We start from the raw sequence: 14,268 nt of genomic DNA, 5'->3' as shown, positions 1-14,268 counted from the left end.
TCCTGTAACTCAATTGAGAAGTCTAGATAAATGAAGTCAGAGTCTTTGACAGATTAGTTTACAAAGGTTTTTACTCTTCTGGGTAACATTTTATCTGTCAGCTTTAGCACTTGTGCTATTATTCCCTGAGGCCTTCTGCTCCGGTTCTCTGTTTGGTGAACCCTTTCCATCCACCTCCCTTACCCAGCCCCATAACAACATGACCAACTGTCAATACAAACCTGCTGCCTACTTGTATGCATTTTAGCAGCCACAATTTCGAACATTGATATATTTAGCTTTATTTTCATGATCTGTCTCTTAGCCAGGACATATCATTTTACAAACATTTTTACACTTACATTTTGTTGGCCCGGTCATCCAGTACTGAAATTCCCACTTCACCTTCGGGCTGTTTTCTTTATGTTTAGCACAGCCTCTTTCAACGCCTTTTCAGAGATTGTAGGTAATCCCTAATTATCCAAGTTTCTGACGATCTCAGAAACTTGGACTCTGATATGGGGAATATACTCAAACAGGAGTATATTCCCCATATTCAAAACTGATGGAGAAACAAGTTTCACTTATTTGAAAATCCAATTATCTGATCGTTTCAGATGTCTCATAAGATATTTGAATCATCAGTGTTAGCATTGCTGGTGATTCCAGCAACTCCTTTATTTCCTTACATTTGTCCAAAACATTGTTATAACAGGTGACGTGAGAAGCTTTATGTTTCCATTCTTCTGAGCCCGATTCCACCAAGAAGGAATCAGGCAACAGTAATTTCTTTTTAGGTATTATGAATCCAGCGTTGTAAATTCTTATGATTTTATTATGATTCTCGCAATAACTAGTTTGTTTTTTAAAGCCCCATCTGACGGAGTCATGGGTATACTGAAGAATCTCAGCTTTCATTTAAAAAATAGCAAACTTCTAGCCCTCATGGTTGCATTAAAATGTGACCATAGGCTCATAAAACAAAATGCAAACAAAAAGAACCTTTTTTTCTTTTTAAATATCAACTGAGTGGGAAAGGGGGGGGCCTCACTCAAACTTTTAACATATGAGATTAGCAAGATTGTGACTCTTTAGGTTGAACCTTTTCCTTGCATGCTTTTGTTGTTTCTTCCAGCTATGTTTCCCAGCAACTGAATGAAATGTCAAATATAAAACAGACACATTACCAAAACAGAAGCCTCTGCCCCATTCAGGTGCTTGCTCAGTCTGCATTATGCTACTCCCCAAAGTTTTTGCTAGCAGTCTGCTAATGCAATGTCCCCAGCCAATGCAGAAAGGGATGAATGATCTGACAAACAACAGTTTTATAAAATGATTTATAGCACAGTTTAGCCACGTCTACATTTGTTAGGGAAAGCTGCTTTCAGAGCCACATTCAAACACAATTTTTCCTAAAATGAAGTTCTGTAAATGGGACCTTAGAAACACTCACAAATGGAATCTAGTCAGTCTTTACAAACGGGGTCATGTCATACCAATGACCCAGGCATGAAACTCCTATTGGGGGTTCTCAACAGGAATTTTAAGCAAAAATAAGGGTAGAATATAGCTCATTTATGCTCTACCTTGCCTTTCCTTCCCAGGATGGGGAGTTTGCTTACTTCAGTGTGATACTTCCCTTTCACAATGCCCAGGCTGAAAGGAGAATTGGGATATTCATCACATTTTTCCTTAGATTGCATTTTCTGCAATAACTCTGTGGAGGACGTGTATGTGTCTCTTAGAGTAACCCCCCGCCCCCACGTTCGACAGTCTGACTAGGTGCTGTATCACATGGCAAGGCAATGATGTGAAGTCAACAGGCCTGAACATTATCTTTTCAGATTGCAGATCTGTTTTCTGGACCCTGAAAATGAAAAATTACATCCAACCTAACAGTGTCTCCTCCTTCCACTCTGTTTCCTGCTGTAACCACATGAGAGCCCTAGCAGTGGTCTACTGAGCTATTTTCTCCAAATGTACCTCCTCCTGCCATATTTAAAAATATATGAACACAATAACTACTTGATAGAGATAGGTAATAGTAAACAAGTTCACAAATGACCATCACAATGCATTGCAGTAGCACCAAATGTATTTATAATGTAATGTTTATATCTCCCCCATACAAATACAATTTTCCACTGGCCTGGCCTAGTTGTATCATCACCATGATTTTTTAAACAAGCACATTAAAGAGAAAGTCAATGCAAGCAACAGCTAGGTAACTTTTCATTAGTACTTATGCATCTATGATCTGACAGTGGCTTTGATAAACTGCATGTAATTTAATTAATCCTATGCAATAGTGCTTAAAATTAAGTATATTATTTGGGATACATATAACTTAAAACAGAAGTGCAGCACTATGCAAAATAAGAACACGAAACAAACTGATATTAATTCTCTGAATTAGTCTCCCTCTAAACAACTAGATTAAAAGTTTCATATTTGATAGAGATTTAAGATAAACTGAGAACTGCACTAATTATGATACTTACAAAGCCATTCCCATCCTCATCAAGGAATGGATATGCCTGAAGCAATGCATTGACGACAACATTATACTGCTGACTGTTTGGATACCTGTTCAAACCAGATAAAAAGAAAATATAGGAATAGGTGGCATTTTAGACACTTTTTGTCAATTTGAAGTCTGGTGGGGTTTTTTTCAAGAGGATATCAAGTTACACTGATACAGTGTTTCCAAAATATTTTACATTAAATCACATATTAAAGGAAAAAGAAATTATCCTAAAAGTAATGCATGGAAAGAGCCTTTAGAGCTTGATCCAAAGTCCATCATTAAAACCAAGAGTGTTTTTTCCACTGACTTCAATGGGTTTTAAATCAATGACTTTAACCATTTAAGTTTACAGATTGCAGAGACTGGTTCATCATCATATGGGAATTTCATTATGCAATCAGTTGCACCCCCCAAAAAAGAGTGAATCCAAAAACTACTGTACTTACAGTGATCCTTCCAGGTATTTTGTCATGTCTGCCTGTAAAAATTCAATAATCCTTATTCTCATGCTGTGGTCAGGACATTTCCTTTCTGCTAATATGCACTGGACATCATAAGGAAACTCTGGCAAAACATATGAGTTTGTCCACTGTACTGTTTCACATCGTGCAAAAATATATTTCATATTTTTTCTGTAAAAGAAAGGGTTAAAGATATCAAAGATTATCAGATGCTCATGTAGTTCTTTTTATCCCTGTGGGAAACTAAGCAACGGAAAAAAATAAGCCAAATGTTTTTGTAGTTTTCCTGCAAAGTTATGGCTGTACTGATTAAAAACAACTGGTGTTTTAGGCTTGATCAGAGATGCCTATTATTTTTTTGCTTTCTCTTAGTTTCTACTTAAGAATAAAGTTACATGCAAAACATGTAATAAAATCAACCAATTCAGATGTTAAAACAGTTAAATGTTTTATACACAGTGCCTCAGATCAGGAGCTAGGAGAAGGCAACCAAACTTTTTCACCAACTGAACATGCACAGAATAGCTTTTGGCACAAAACAACAGATATGGATGATAATATTAGCTATTTTAGCAATTAATATTTGGCTCCAATCAGAATGAATGAATAAGCCACTGTTTTAGAAAAGAAAAAATACGTAAAGATACACGAGCCTAGACCCTGAAAAGACTTTCACATGTTTAATTTCAAATATGCCAGAAGTCCCATAAGTTCAGTGGGTCACTTCATATGCATGTCTCTGCAGATTCAGAATCCAAACATATTTACATAAGAAAGGCCATACTGGGTCAGACCAATGGTCCATCTAGCCCAGTATCCTGTCTTTGGACTGTGGCCAATGACAGATGTTCAAAGGGACTGAATTGCCATGGCAATCAAGCGATCCATCCCATCATCCAGTCCCAGTTTCTGGCAATCAAGGGGTCAGGGACACCTGGACCTTATGATTGTGAACCTGCCCATTCTGGCTAACAGCCATTGATGGACCTATCCTTCATGAACGTATCTAATTCTTTTTTTAATCCAGTTATATTCTGGCCTTCACAACATCCTCTGGCAATGAGTTCCATAGGTTGATTGTGTGCTGTGTGAAGTACTTCCTTATGTTTGTTATAAATCTGCTGCCTATTTATTTCACTGGGTGGCCTCTAGGTTCTTGTGTTATGTAAAAGGGTAAATAACACTTCCTTATTCACTTTCTCCACACCATTCATGATTTAATATACCTCTGTCATATGCCCTTAGTCATCTCTTTTCCAAGCTGAATAGTCCCAGTCTTTTTAACCTCTCTTCATATGGAAGCTGCTCCATCCCCCTAATCATTGTTGTTGCCCTTCTCTATACCTTTTCCAATGCTAACGTTGCTGGGTTTTTTGAGATGAGACAACCAGAACGGCACACAGTATTCAGGCTGTAGGTGTACCATGTATTTATATAGTGCATTTATATATTATATATTTTTTTAACTGTCTTATCATCTGTCCTTTTTCTAACAGTTCCCAATATTGTTAGCTTTTTTGGCTGCTGCTGCACACTGAGCAGATATTTTCAGAGAACTATCCACGATGACTCCAATAGATCTCTTTCTCCAGTGGCAACAGCTAATGTACAACCAATTCCTTTATATGCAAAATGTTTTCCAATATGGATTACTTTGCATTTACCAAATTGAATTTCATCGGCCATTTTGCTGCCCAGTCACTGAGTTTTGTGAGATCCCTTTGAAACTCTTCACAATCTGCTTTGGATTTAACTATCTTGAGTAATTTTGTATCATCTAAAAACTTTGTCACCTGTTTGCCCCTTTTTCCAGATCATTTAGGAGTACAGTATGTTGAACAGTACTGGTACCAGTACAGACCCCTGTGGGACACTACTATTTACCGCTCTTCATTCTGAAAACTGACCATTTATTCCTACTCTATATTTCCTATCTTTTAACCAGTAACTGATCCATGAGAGGACCTTTCTTCTTATCCCAAGACTACTTACTTTCTTTAAGAGTTTGGTGAGGGACCTCAAAGACTTTCTGAGAGTGCAAGTACACTATACCCATTGGATCACCCTTGTCCACAAGTTTGTTGATCCCCTCCAAAGAATTCTAATAGCTTGGTGAGGCATGATTTCCCTTTACAAAAGCTCTGTTAATTCTTCCCAACCTGGAAAGGGAGTATTACGAAAAATGGAAAGTAACTTAAAAGGAGACTGCCTTGGTTAATTCAAAGACATTTTGTGCTAAATTCACAAAAATCTAGCAATTGATTGATTATAATCAGTTAAGGAAGGTGGGAGGGAAATAGAGTAGACTGAGGTTTGGCACATAATACAGAAATTTTCACTTCTAAGGCCACGTCTACACTACAAACTTTGGCTGCCACAAGTTATGTCAGCATAAACTACAATTAGCATCTTGTTCGTGCGCATGCATATTTGGCTCCTTGCACCAGTACCACACATACTCAACAGGGTTGCTTGTCTCAACTTGCCACCATCCAGCACGTTGTCTTTTGGGAAATTTTGACAATGCGTGGTAGGGGAGAAACAAGTTGTTCAGAGATGACTGGGAGCAAGGGTTCTACTTCCCAGGATGCAACTTTCTCCATCCCATAATGTCATCTACATTCCTAATTTTTGCACCCTTTCCAAAAATCCCATGAAACCACAGGGTCTTCCTCACTGTCCGCATCTTGGACAGAAGCATGGAGCCTCAGCACTATTGTCATGAACGTTGCAAGCACAGGGCACATGATCCTCTGGTATTTGCAGAGCTGCAAGAAGAACCAAATCGGTGGAGCATATGATGATTTCATGGAGAGCAGATTGCTGCGGAACATAGAGAAAACCAATTCAAGCTGTTGGTGCACTTCAAAGAGCAGTTGCGGATGGTGAAACACCACATCTGAGACCAAGAAACAAGTGGGATCACATGATAATGCAGGGTTGCAATGATGAGCAGTGGCTGCAGAACTTTTGTATACGAAAGGCCATATTCCTGGATCTGTGAGCCAAGCTCGCCCCAGCCCTCCGTCACATGGACAACAGAATGAGAGCTCCACTGACAGTGGACAAATGAGTGGCGATCGCACTGTGGAAACTTGCAAAGCCAGACTGCTACAGGTCAGTGGAGAATCGTTTTGGAGTTGGAAAATCCACTGTGGAAGCTGTTGTCATGCAAGTGTGCAGGGTCACTAATCTTCTCCTGCTACACAGAACTGTGACTCTCAGAAATGTGCAGGACATAGCAGATGGATTTGCAGCAACGGGGCTCCCAAACTGTAGTAGAGTGATAGCAAGTGCATCCCTGGAACCAGCCCACCTTGCCACAGAGTACGTGAACAGAAAGGCTACTTCTCTATGGTTATGTAAGTGTTGGTTAATCAAGGGATGCTTCACTCACATCAATGTTGGCTGCTCACGGAAGTGCATGATGCTCACATCTTTAAGAACACAGGACTGTTCAGAAAGCTGAAAGCAAGGACTTTTCTTTGCAAACTGGCAGATTACCATTGGTGAAGTTGAAATGACAACGGTGATGCTGGGGGACCCTTGCTCCCCTGACTCATGAAGCTGTACACTGGCCACCTCAACAGCACCAAGGGAAGATTCAACCACCAGCTCAGCAGTTGCAGAATGACAGTTGAATGTGCTTTTGGTAGATTGAAGGGATGTTGGTTTGTTTACTCACAAGACTGGATCTCTGTGAGAAAAACATCCCAAGGCTTATAGCTGCCTGCTGTGTCCAGGGCCAGCTTTAGGCCGATTCCCCTGAATCGGGCCCCGCACCTAAGAGGGTCCCACGCCCTGAAGAAGAGCACCTTAGGCGCCTTTTAAATTTTTTTACTCACCCGGCGGTGGTCCAGATCTTCGGCAGCACATCGGCAGCTGGTCCTTCACTTGCTCTGGGTCTTTGTCAGTATTTTGGCAGGGGGTCCTTCAGTGCCACGGAAGACCCAGAGCGAGAGAAGGACCCGATGCCGACGTGCTGCCGAAGACCTGGACCGCCGCCGGGTATTTGAATTGGGGCCCGCTCTTACTAAAGCTGGCCCTGGTTGTGTCATGCATAATACTGTGAGGCAAAGGGGGAGGGGGGGAGTTTCCGATGGGGTGAAGGGCGGAGGTGGAGCAGCTGTCTGCTGAGTTTGAACAGCTAGACGCAAGGGTTTTTAGAAGAGTTCAACAAAGAGCTGTTCATCTCAGGGAGATCTTGAAAGAGCACTTTAAGAGCAAGCCACAGTAATGTGTGGTGGTGTACTATGCTCTATCCAGCCCTGCAGTTCTGGGGCCTGTTAGGAACTATCTGTTTACTGTTGCGAATATAACACGGTCAACGAACCTATTAATTTTGTGGTGCTTGCTGTACATTTATAATTATTACATTTGTCACTGATCCAATGAGTTGTGTCATAGTGTACAACAACAATTAACAGCAGGTTCTTTCACTACCACTGGGCATTCTGCAGCATATGTTGGAAATTAATAGATCCATTATTTGCCAAAAAAATATTTTATTGAGTACCAAAGCCAGTACAAAAACAAATAATCTGTGCAATTTAAAAGCAAATACATTAAAAAATTAATTAATGAAAAAGAACATTCATGTCCATCTTGGCTACACATACAGGAACTGTGGCTGTCACAGGTCAGAGTATGTCGTAGTCTTTAACATCCCACGGTGTAAAGTGGTGAGGAGTAGGGGTGATGCCACATGGAAAGCAAAGGGTGTGTTGAAAGGTGCTAAAATGAAGTTCTCTGCAGACTGCAAAAGGAGGCGAGCTTGCAACTGTTGAACCTGTAGATCCCCAAGCATCTGTGGCACCTGTGTTTGCTGCTGGAGAAGCCCCATTATGTCCTGGTGCAACTTCCTCTCCTTTTCCTGCTGCAACTTTCTCCTGTTTGCTCTTTCCTTCTCCGCGCCCTCTGCCCATGGCCTGATCCAGCACAGGCTTGCAGGATCTCATTGATGTCATCCCGAGTCCTCTTCTTTCTACTCCTTAACTAGCTCTGGCATTCCAGGTTTATGGTGGGGGAACAAAGGTCACAATGGCAGCAGTTACAGACAAAACACAGAGGTGCCATTGTCAATATAGTCACAATGGAAAAGCGAAAGCTAAGATTCAGAACTCCCTTCCCTCACTCCTGTAAAGTTTTAAACAAGATGTACTTATTGACACTTCTGCTTGGAGTGCTTGTGCACGGTGCCACTCATGCACCACAATGGTGAGTATGGCCCACCAGAGATAAGGGAAATGAGGAGGGAATTGCCCAGTAGCATGAAACTATGACTACAGGGCAATGGCAATGAATACTGGCCCCATTTTCCACATGTGGTGGTGATGATTTTAGCTGGTATTTCATTTCTGAGGGTAACAAAGGCTCAGAGAGCACAGATGCTGCTGGTGTCCTGAATCTGCCCGGCCCATATGTTGCTATCATGTTTACTGCAATGTCCCTGCTGATGTTATCACTGATGGGCATGAGAAAACATCTTACCACCGAGGAAGAACTAAGGCTGCCATCCCTAGAAACCTTCAGAAGCGGATTCCAGAGTACCTCCATGAGAAATTCATCGAGATCTCTCAGAAGGATTCAAGGGACATCCCTGGGTACATAAACAAACTGTTTCACACGGTCCCGGGCCCCTCCCTCCCCATCCCCCACCCTGCCTAACTCTACAGGGGAATGAAGAGCAGATAACAGCTCTGCCTCTCTTTGTTGTACCCCTGCCTCTTCTAGTATGAGTTAAATAATGCAAAGTTGACCTACTAAGTTGTGAGCGATATCAGTACATTATTGTATTGGGTAATACATTTTTACACTTACCTGAGATTTCTCATGTGTGCTCGGTTGCCAAGACTGACTGAACTGCAGTGGAATCTCCAACAGTCCAGGTTCACAGCATCGTGTGAACCCCGTTACATGACCCCCATCCTCCTCCTCTTCTTCGCTGTTCACACCAGGAGTCTGTGACTTACAGGCTCTTCTGAGGTATCCAAAGTGGCATACAGGGCAGTGGTGGAGTCTCCATCAAGGCATGCGGCTCTCCATAAAAGCAGCAGGCATGCGGCTCAGCACCAGACTGACTGTTGGCCTACAGGGCAGTATGTCTGCTGCAGTTACTTTACTTTCACACGGAACTGCTGCTGGTCCCTGTCATACCCCTTCTCCTGTATCCCCATGAAATCTGTTCATAGATGTCCACATTTCTACAGCTGGTCTGTGGCTGTGCCTACACAACCTCTTCTCCCTACAGGCTCAGGAGATCCTGTACGTCCTATCTGCTTCAGGCTGGGGTATATGGAGTGTGTAACCCTCCTGGTCAGCTGGGAAGCTGCACACAATGAGGGAGAGCTGCTAGGTGTGCTCGCCAAGCTGGACAAGCAGGAAAAGGCATTTCAAAAAATCGCAGGGTTTTAGAGTGGGGTGGGAAGGCAGGCTGGCTGGCTTCCCGTCTCAGTGACTCCTGGCCAATGCAGTTCACAACTGTAACCAAAGCAGACAGTGTTGGGCATTGCAGAACAGCTGCTGGAGGACTGTTTAGGTTAACGTAGGTAACGCAGTGTCAGTTGACCATGGCTCAACACCGCTCGGGGAGGTGGTGTAACTGCATTGCCATATTGGGCCATTTACACTGGTGGCAGACAAATTTAAGCATAGACACATGAACAACTAGGTCAACGCAAGGCAGCTTATGTTGACCTTACCTTATAGTGTAGACCAGGCCTAAGGCCCTCACTACCTTGGGCTGTAAACAGGAATTATAAGCTATGTGTAAATAGTTTCAGCTAAAATAGCTTCTAAGGCTACGTCTACACTTAAAATGCTACAGCAGCACAGTCGCAGAGCTGCAGATGTGCTGCTATAGCGGTTTAGTGTAATCTCTTACTATAGCAGCAGGTGACCCCCTCTGATCACTGTAGGTAATCTACCTTCCCAAGAGGAAGTAGCTAGGTAAATGGAAGAATTCTACACCAGAGGCCTGGTTAATTCAACTACGTCACTCAGGAGTGTGAACTTTTCACACCCCTGAGAGAGACATAGGTATGGCAATGTAACTTTTCAGTGTAGACCGACCCTAACATAGGTCTGATTTACACTAAAAAGGTCAACCCACCTATGTCGCTAAAGGGTGTGAAAAATTCATACCTTGCCCCAGCAGTCTCTAAACAATGTCTGAAAAATCCTCATGCTTCTGGAGCAATAAGGAGGAAATACTTGATTATGTTAAGATGAAGTCACCACAAAAAACTCACAGTTGGGTGATTATGTTAAAAAGGTGAAGTAGATCTAAATTAAACAATAGAGTTAGCTGGAGAGCGATGCAACTAACAGCTTATCTACTTACAGAAGTTTTCACACACAAAGGGCTTGTCTTCACTACCAGAGTAAGCAGACCTAAGTTACGCTACTCCAGCTACATAGCTTAGGTTGACTTACCCCGGTGTCTTCACTGCGCTGCATTGATGGAGACACTCTCCCATCGACTTACCTTAATCTTCTCGGGGAGCTGGAGTTCTGGGATCGATGGGAGAGCGCTCTGCCGTCAATTTCGCAGGTCTCCACTAGACCCGCTGAATTGACACCTGCTGCAGCGCTGATCTCCACACAGTGAAGACCAGCCCAAAGTTGTGCCCGTGTAACATCAAACTTTATTTAAACCAGTGCAACTTGTGTGTTTCGTCTAGGCCTCACACAAGGAGAAGACTATTACAAATAGAAGTTTAACACCAAGGGCAATATAGTGCCCCCAAAGTCTCTCTCATATCTGCAAGATCTTGGGACACCGACAGGTTAACACATCTGAGAATGGATTTGTAAATCTCACCTTACTTCAGAAAAAGGCATCCCATTGGTATAATAAAGCCTATTAACTAGTTTGTAATGATGCAGTTTCTGAAGATACCCATTTTATTTCACGTTCTCTCTGCTATGCTTGAAAGTCATGTGAAACAAATGCTACAACTGTAATTCTCTTTGGCTGCATAGTATTCTCAGGGTGCTCTCACACAGTACATTTCTTGGGAACATAATACCATAAAGTAAGGTCATTATGGACTGAGCGGTTCTGTCTCCACTAACTGAACAAAAAGGTATGTGTTTGAATTACAGTCCCAATGCCATGGGGAACATTTTGTCTCACTGAAAGAAAAGCTACGGCGTTTGCACCCCTGTGGTGTCACCTTGGTTATCCAAGGATGGTTTTAGGCTGGATCATATGGTTGAGCACATAATTAACACCGCTGACAAGCCTCCGACAGCAAAATATATGGTGTACTTCGCACAAAGGCATGTTCCTGAGTTAGCTGAAACTGATCATTTAAAAAAAAAAAAACAACCTTGGCATCAGTGCAGACAGTTCAATCAAGACATCTGTGCAATGTACAGCAGAAGCCAAGAAACAGGATAAAGTATTATACACATTGGTAATAATAATCCTTAAAGCCTCTGGGCATCTGACTAAAGAAGAACAGTTTCCAATATCTATTTTGTTTGTTTACATAATTTAAATAGGATTTTGCTGGCTTAAAGCCAACTAGCTGTGCACATAACTAAGCTATGTAACATAGGTTCCTCTCAGTGTTGTTTCTGGTCTTCCTTGCTTCATTCCCGTCATGGGTTTGTTACACCCCTTTTCTTAATTTAAATTCCTTAATTTTTCTCAATTTCCCCTGATTTGGGAATGAACCCCAAATACACACCTCCCTGCAGCACATAGAGTCCCACTGTGGGCCTCCAATTAGAGCTCGTTGAGCTTGGTCAGACAGAGCTCATTGGAGGAACAGGACCTTTGATAGTAAACTCCTCAGGGCAAGACGTGTCTATATGTTTGTACAGCATCTAACAAAGCCCCCTCTCCTCTTTCCCAATAGTGACAGAACCTCTGGGCACGGCCACAATACAAACAACATTATTTCTGGTAATATTTATTTTAAAATGAATCAACTGTCCCAAAGGGTTGGACATCAGAAAACTTCAGCACTGCACTCAACACATTCTCAACATACTAATTAGGATGGAATAATAGTCAGGAAGGTTAGGATGGAGACTCCAGCTTGGTGGTAATGGTTGGGCGGGGGGGGGGGGGGCATGTTAGTGTTTCAGGAGGGTAGGAGAAAAAGATTCTGGCCCACTTGCTGCTGGATGAGCCTTATCTACATCCTATTTATTTATTGCTATATTTTGCCTGATGTTTTCTCAACTTAACTTCACTGGCCCATTGTAGATCTTCTTGAATGCAGAAACAGGAAGACCTGATGTCAGTCACAGCATGAGACTAAGGGCAAGTCTATGCCAGAGCACTACATCGGTGGGCAGCTGCATCGCTGTAGCACACCTGGTGAAGACGTGCTATGCTGACAGGAGAGCACTCTCCTGTTAACATAATTACTCCACCTCAGCAAGAAGCAGAAGCTATGTTGGCAGGAGAGCATATCCCACTGACATAGCACTGGTGTGGACAGCACAAAACTTGCATCACTGGGAGGGCTTTTTCATACCTCTGAGTGATGGACGTTATATCGACTTAGGCTGTAGTGTAGATCTGCCCTCAGAAAACCTCTCACTTACTGTTGGGAGAGGGAACTATAGCAGAGATACAAATATTAACTTTCAGTTAACTTTTGTGGGATTGTTGTCACATTTTACAACCATCAGCTAAAAAAAAAAGTCATCAAAATACAGGCAAAATTAATCAGATGATGCCCATGCTTTAAAGCCAGTTTCTAACATGGCTGATCCTTGACACAGCCAGTTTTGCTTTGGCTGCAGTCAGGATTGCATTTTGTTTGTTACATTCTCGGGAGATGCTCCTTCTGTGCTTGGAGTTGGTTTGAGTGCAGCAGCAGCAGAAGGCTCGGGAGAAAAGAATTTTTCCTCAAGAGTAAGACTGGCTGAACTGCCAACTAATCAGGCCATTTTATAGGAGAGAGAGAGAGAGCACATATATCTGTGCATGCATGAGAGAGAGAGAGAAATCTAGTATACTGGAACAGAAGTACTTTTACAAATATATTTTGGGTTTCTGTAAATCTCATTATTTACAGTAATCTCTGTGGAATTACTACCTTACATAGTTAATGTTTCCTCTAGGCCAGAAGTCCCCAATCTGTGGGGCATGGAGGAATGTTTGGGGGTGGTATTGCTAGCATCTGGGCCAGCCCCCATGAGGGGAGAGCAGGGAGCGCCACCCAGTTCTGCTCTCAGCCCCTCAGCTCTGCTCTCGCCCCCTCCCCCAGTTCTGGCCTCAGCCTTGGCCTCTTACCCCTATCCGCGTCCCTCCTCCCAGAGCCGTGGCCCTGCTCCTGACCCTGGGAGGGGGAGGCGCAGACAGGGGTTAAGTGTGGGGCGCGAGCTAAAAAGTTTGGGGACCACTGCTCTACGCTGTTTGGAGGATTCCATTTATTTTTGTTAGAAAAAAGGGAGTTAGGTGGCTTAAACTATCTGAATTAGAGCAATAAGGGCCCATATAAACATCGGATTGATAAATCTAATACTATCCGCTCCAAGCATTCAAAACTCATGAGTCAATCCCCCCAAAAATCATGGAAGTATTTTTTGTCTGTTTGTTTGAAATTCCCATGATTTTTAAGACAACAACTTGGGTGCGGGGTGGTATTTGTCTTCTGGTTTTTGATCATCTAGAAGTCACATTTGCAAGAGCTAGAAGCTTTCAGATAAAGTGAGGAGTGAGGGGAGCAGTAGAAATTCTCATATAGACAACTGACTCCAATAAGCTGAGGCTTTCAGAGGGGGAAAAAACCCACCAAAACCAGGAAGAGTTGGAAATGCTGTAAACAATCATGCAAAAGGTGAGGCTGCAAATCTACCTAACTGGAAAAGTAATTCGATTACCACATGTATTAGAAATAGTTCTGATGGCCAGTGGTACCAATGGCAAGGAATTAGTAGCATAGAAAGATCTGACGAACAGTCCAGCAGAAAATTTACAGGAACAATGTTTCAGATTAACAGTTTTCCCCTTGTTTTTCCAGCATGCGTATAAATAGTGTTAGTCTCTTTTAGGATATTCTATCAACATACAGATAATGAAGAATTAAAGAGCAAGACCTATGTTTGACAGTAGAAGACAAACACCTTCAACCAAAAGCACACTTTCAAAACTACCCTCAATAGGACTAGCTTTTAGCTGTTCACTTACCACATAGGAGGTAAAATTGTTGATCTGAAAAATTCCTCACACTTCTAGAGTCATTCAATTAGTGTCAGGCAGGATTTGAAATGTGATGTGGTATCCTGTTAGAGAGCACAAATCTGTCCCACCGCCGAGTATTTCACAGAAACTCC

At 42.4% G+C, this 14,268-nt stretch overlaps 1 protein-coding gene across 1 annotated transcript in view; it reads right to left on the bottom strand.

Annotated features, from left to right (window-relative positions):
- SAMD3 (sterile alpha motif domain containing 3) overlaps positions 1–14,268 on the bottom strand; it is a 91,877-nt gene that overhangs the window by 45,155 nt on the left and 32,454 nt on the right. Inside the window, exons 5-6 of the mRNA XM_050949681.1 lie at positions 2,953–3,138; positions 2,481–2,565 (exon numbers count right to left, since the gene is read on the bottom strand). Of these exons, the coding sequence (XP_050805638.1) occupies positions 2,481–2,565; positions 2,953–3,138 (271 nt within the window). The remainder of the gene's footprint in view (positions 1–2,480; positions 2,566–2,952; positions 3,139–14,268) is intronic.

Source organism: Gopherus flavomarginatus, chromosome 4 (assembly GCF_025201925.1).
Source record: "Gopherus flavomarginatus isolate rGopFla2 chromosome 4, rGopFla2.mat.asm, whole genome shotgun sequence".
Lineage (NCBI taxonomy): Eukaryota > Metazoa > Chordata > Testudines > Testudinidae > Gopherus > Gopherus flavomarginatus.
This window is presented reverse-complemented; position numbering and strand designations above follow the sequence as displayed.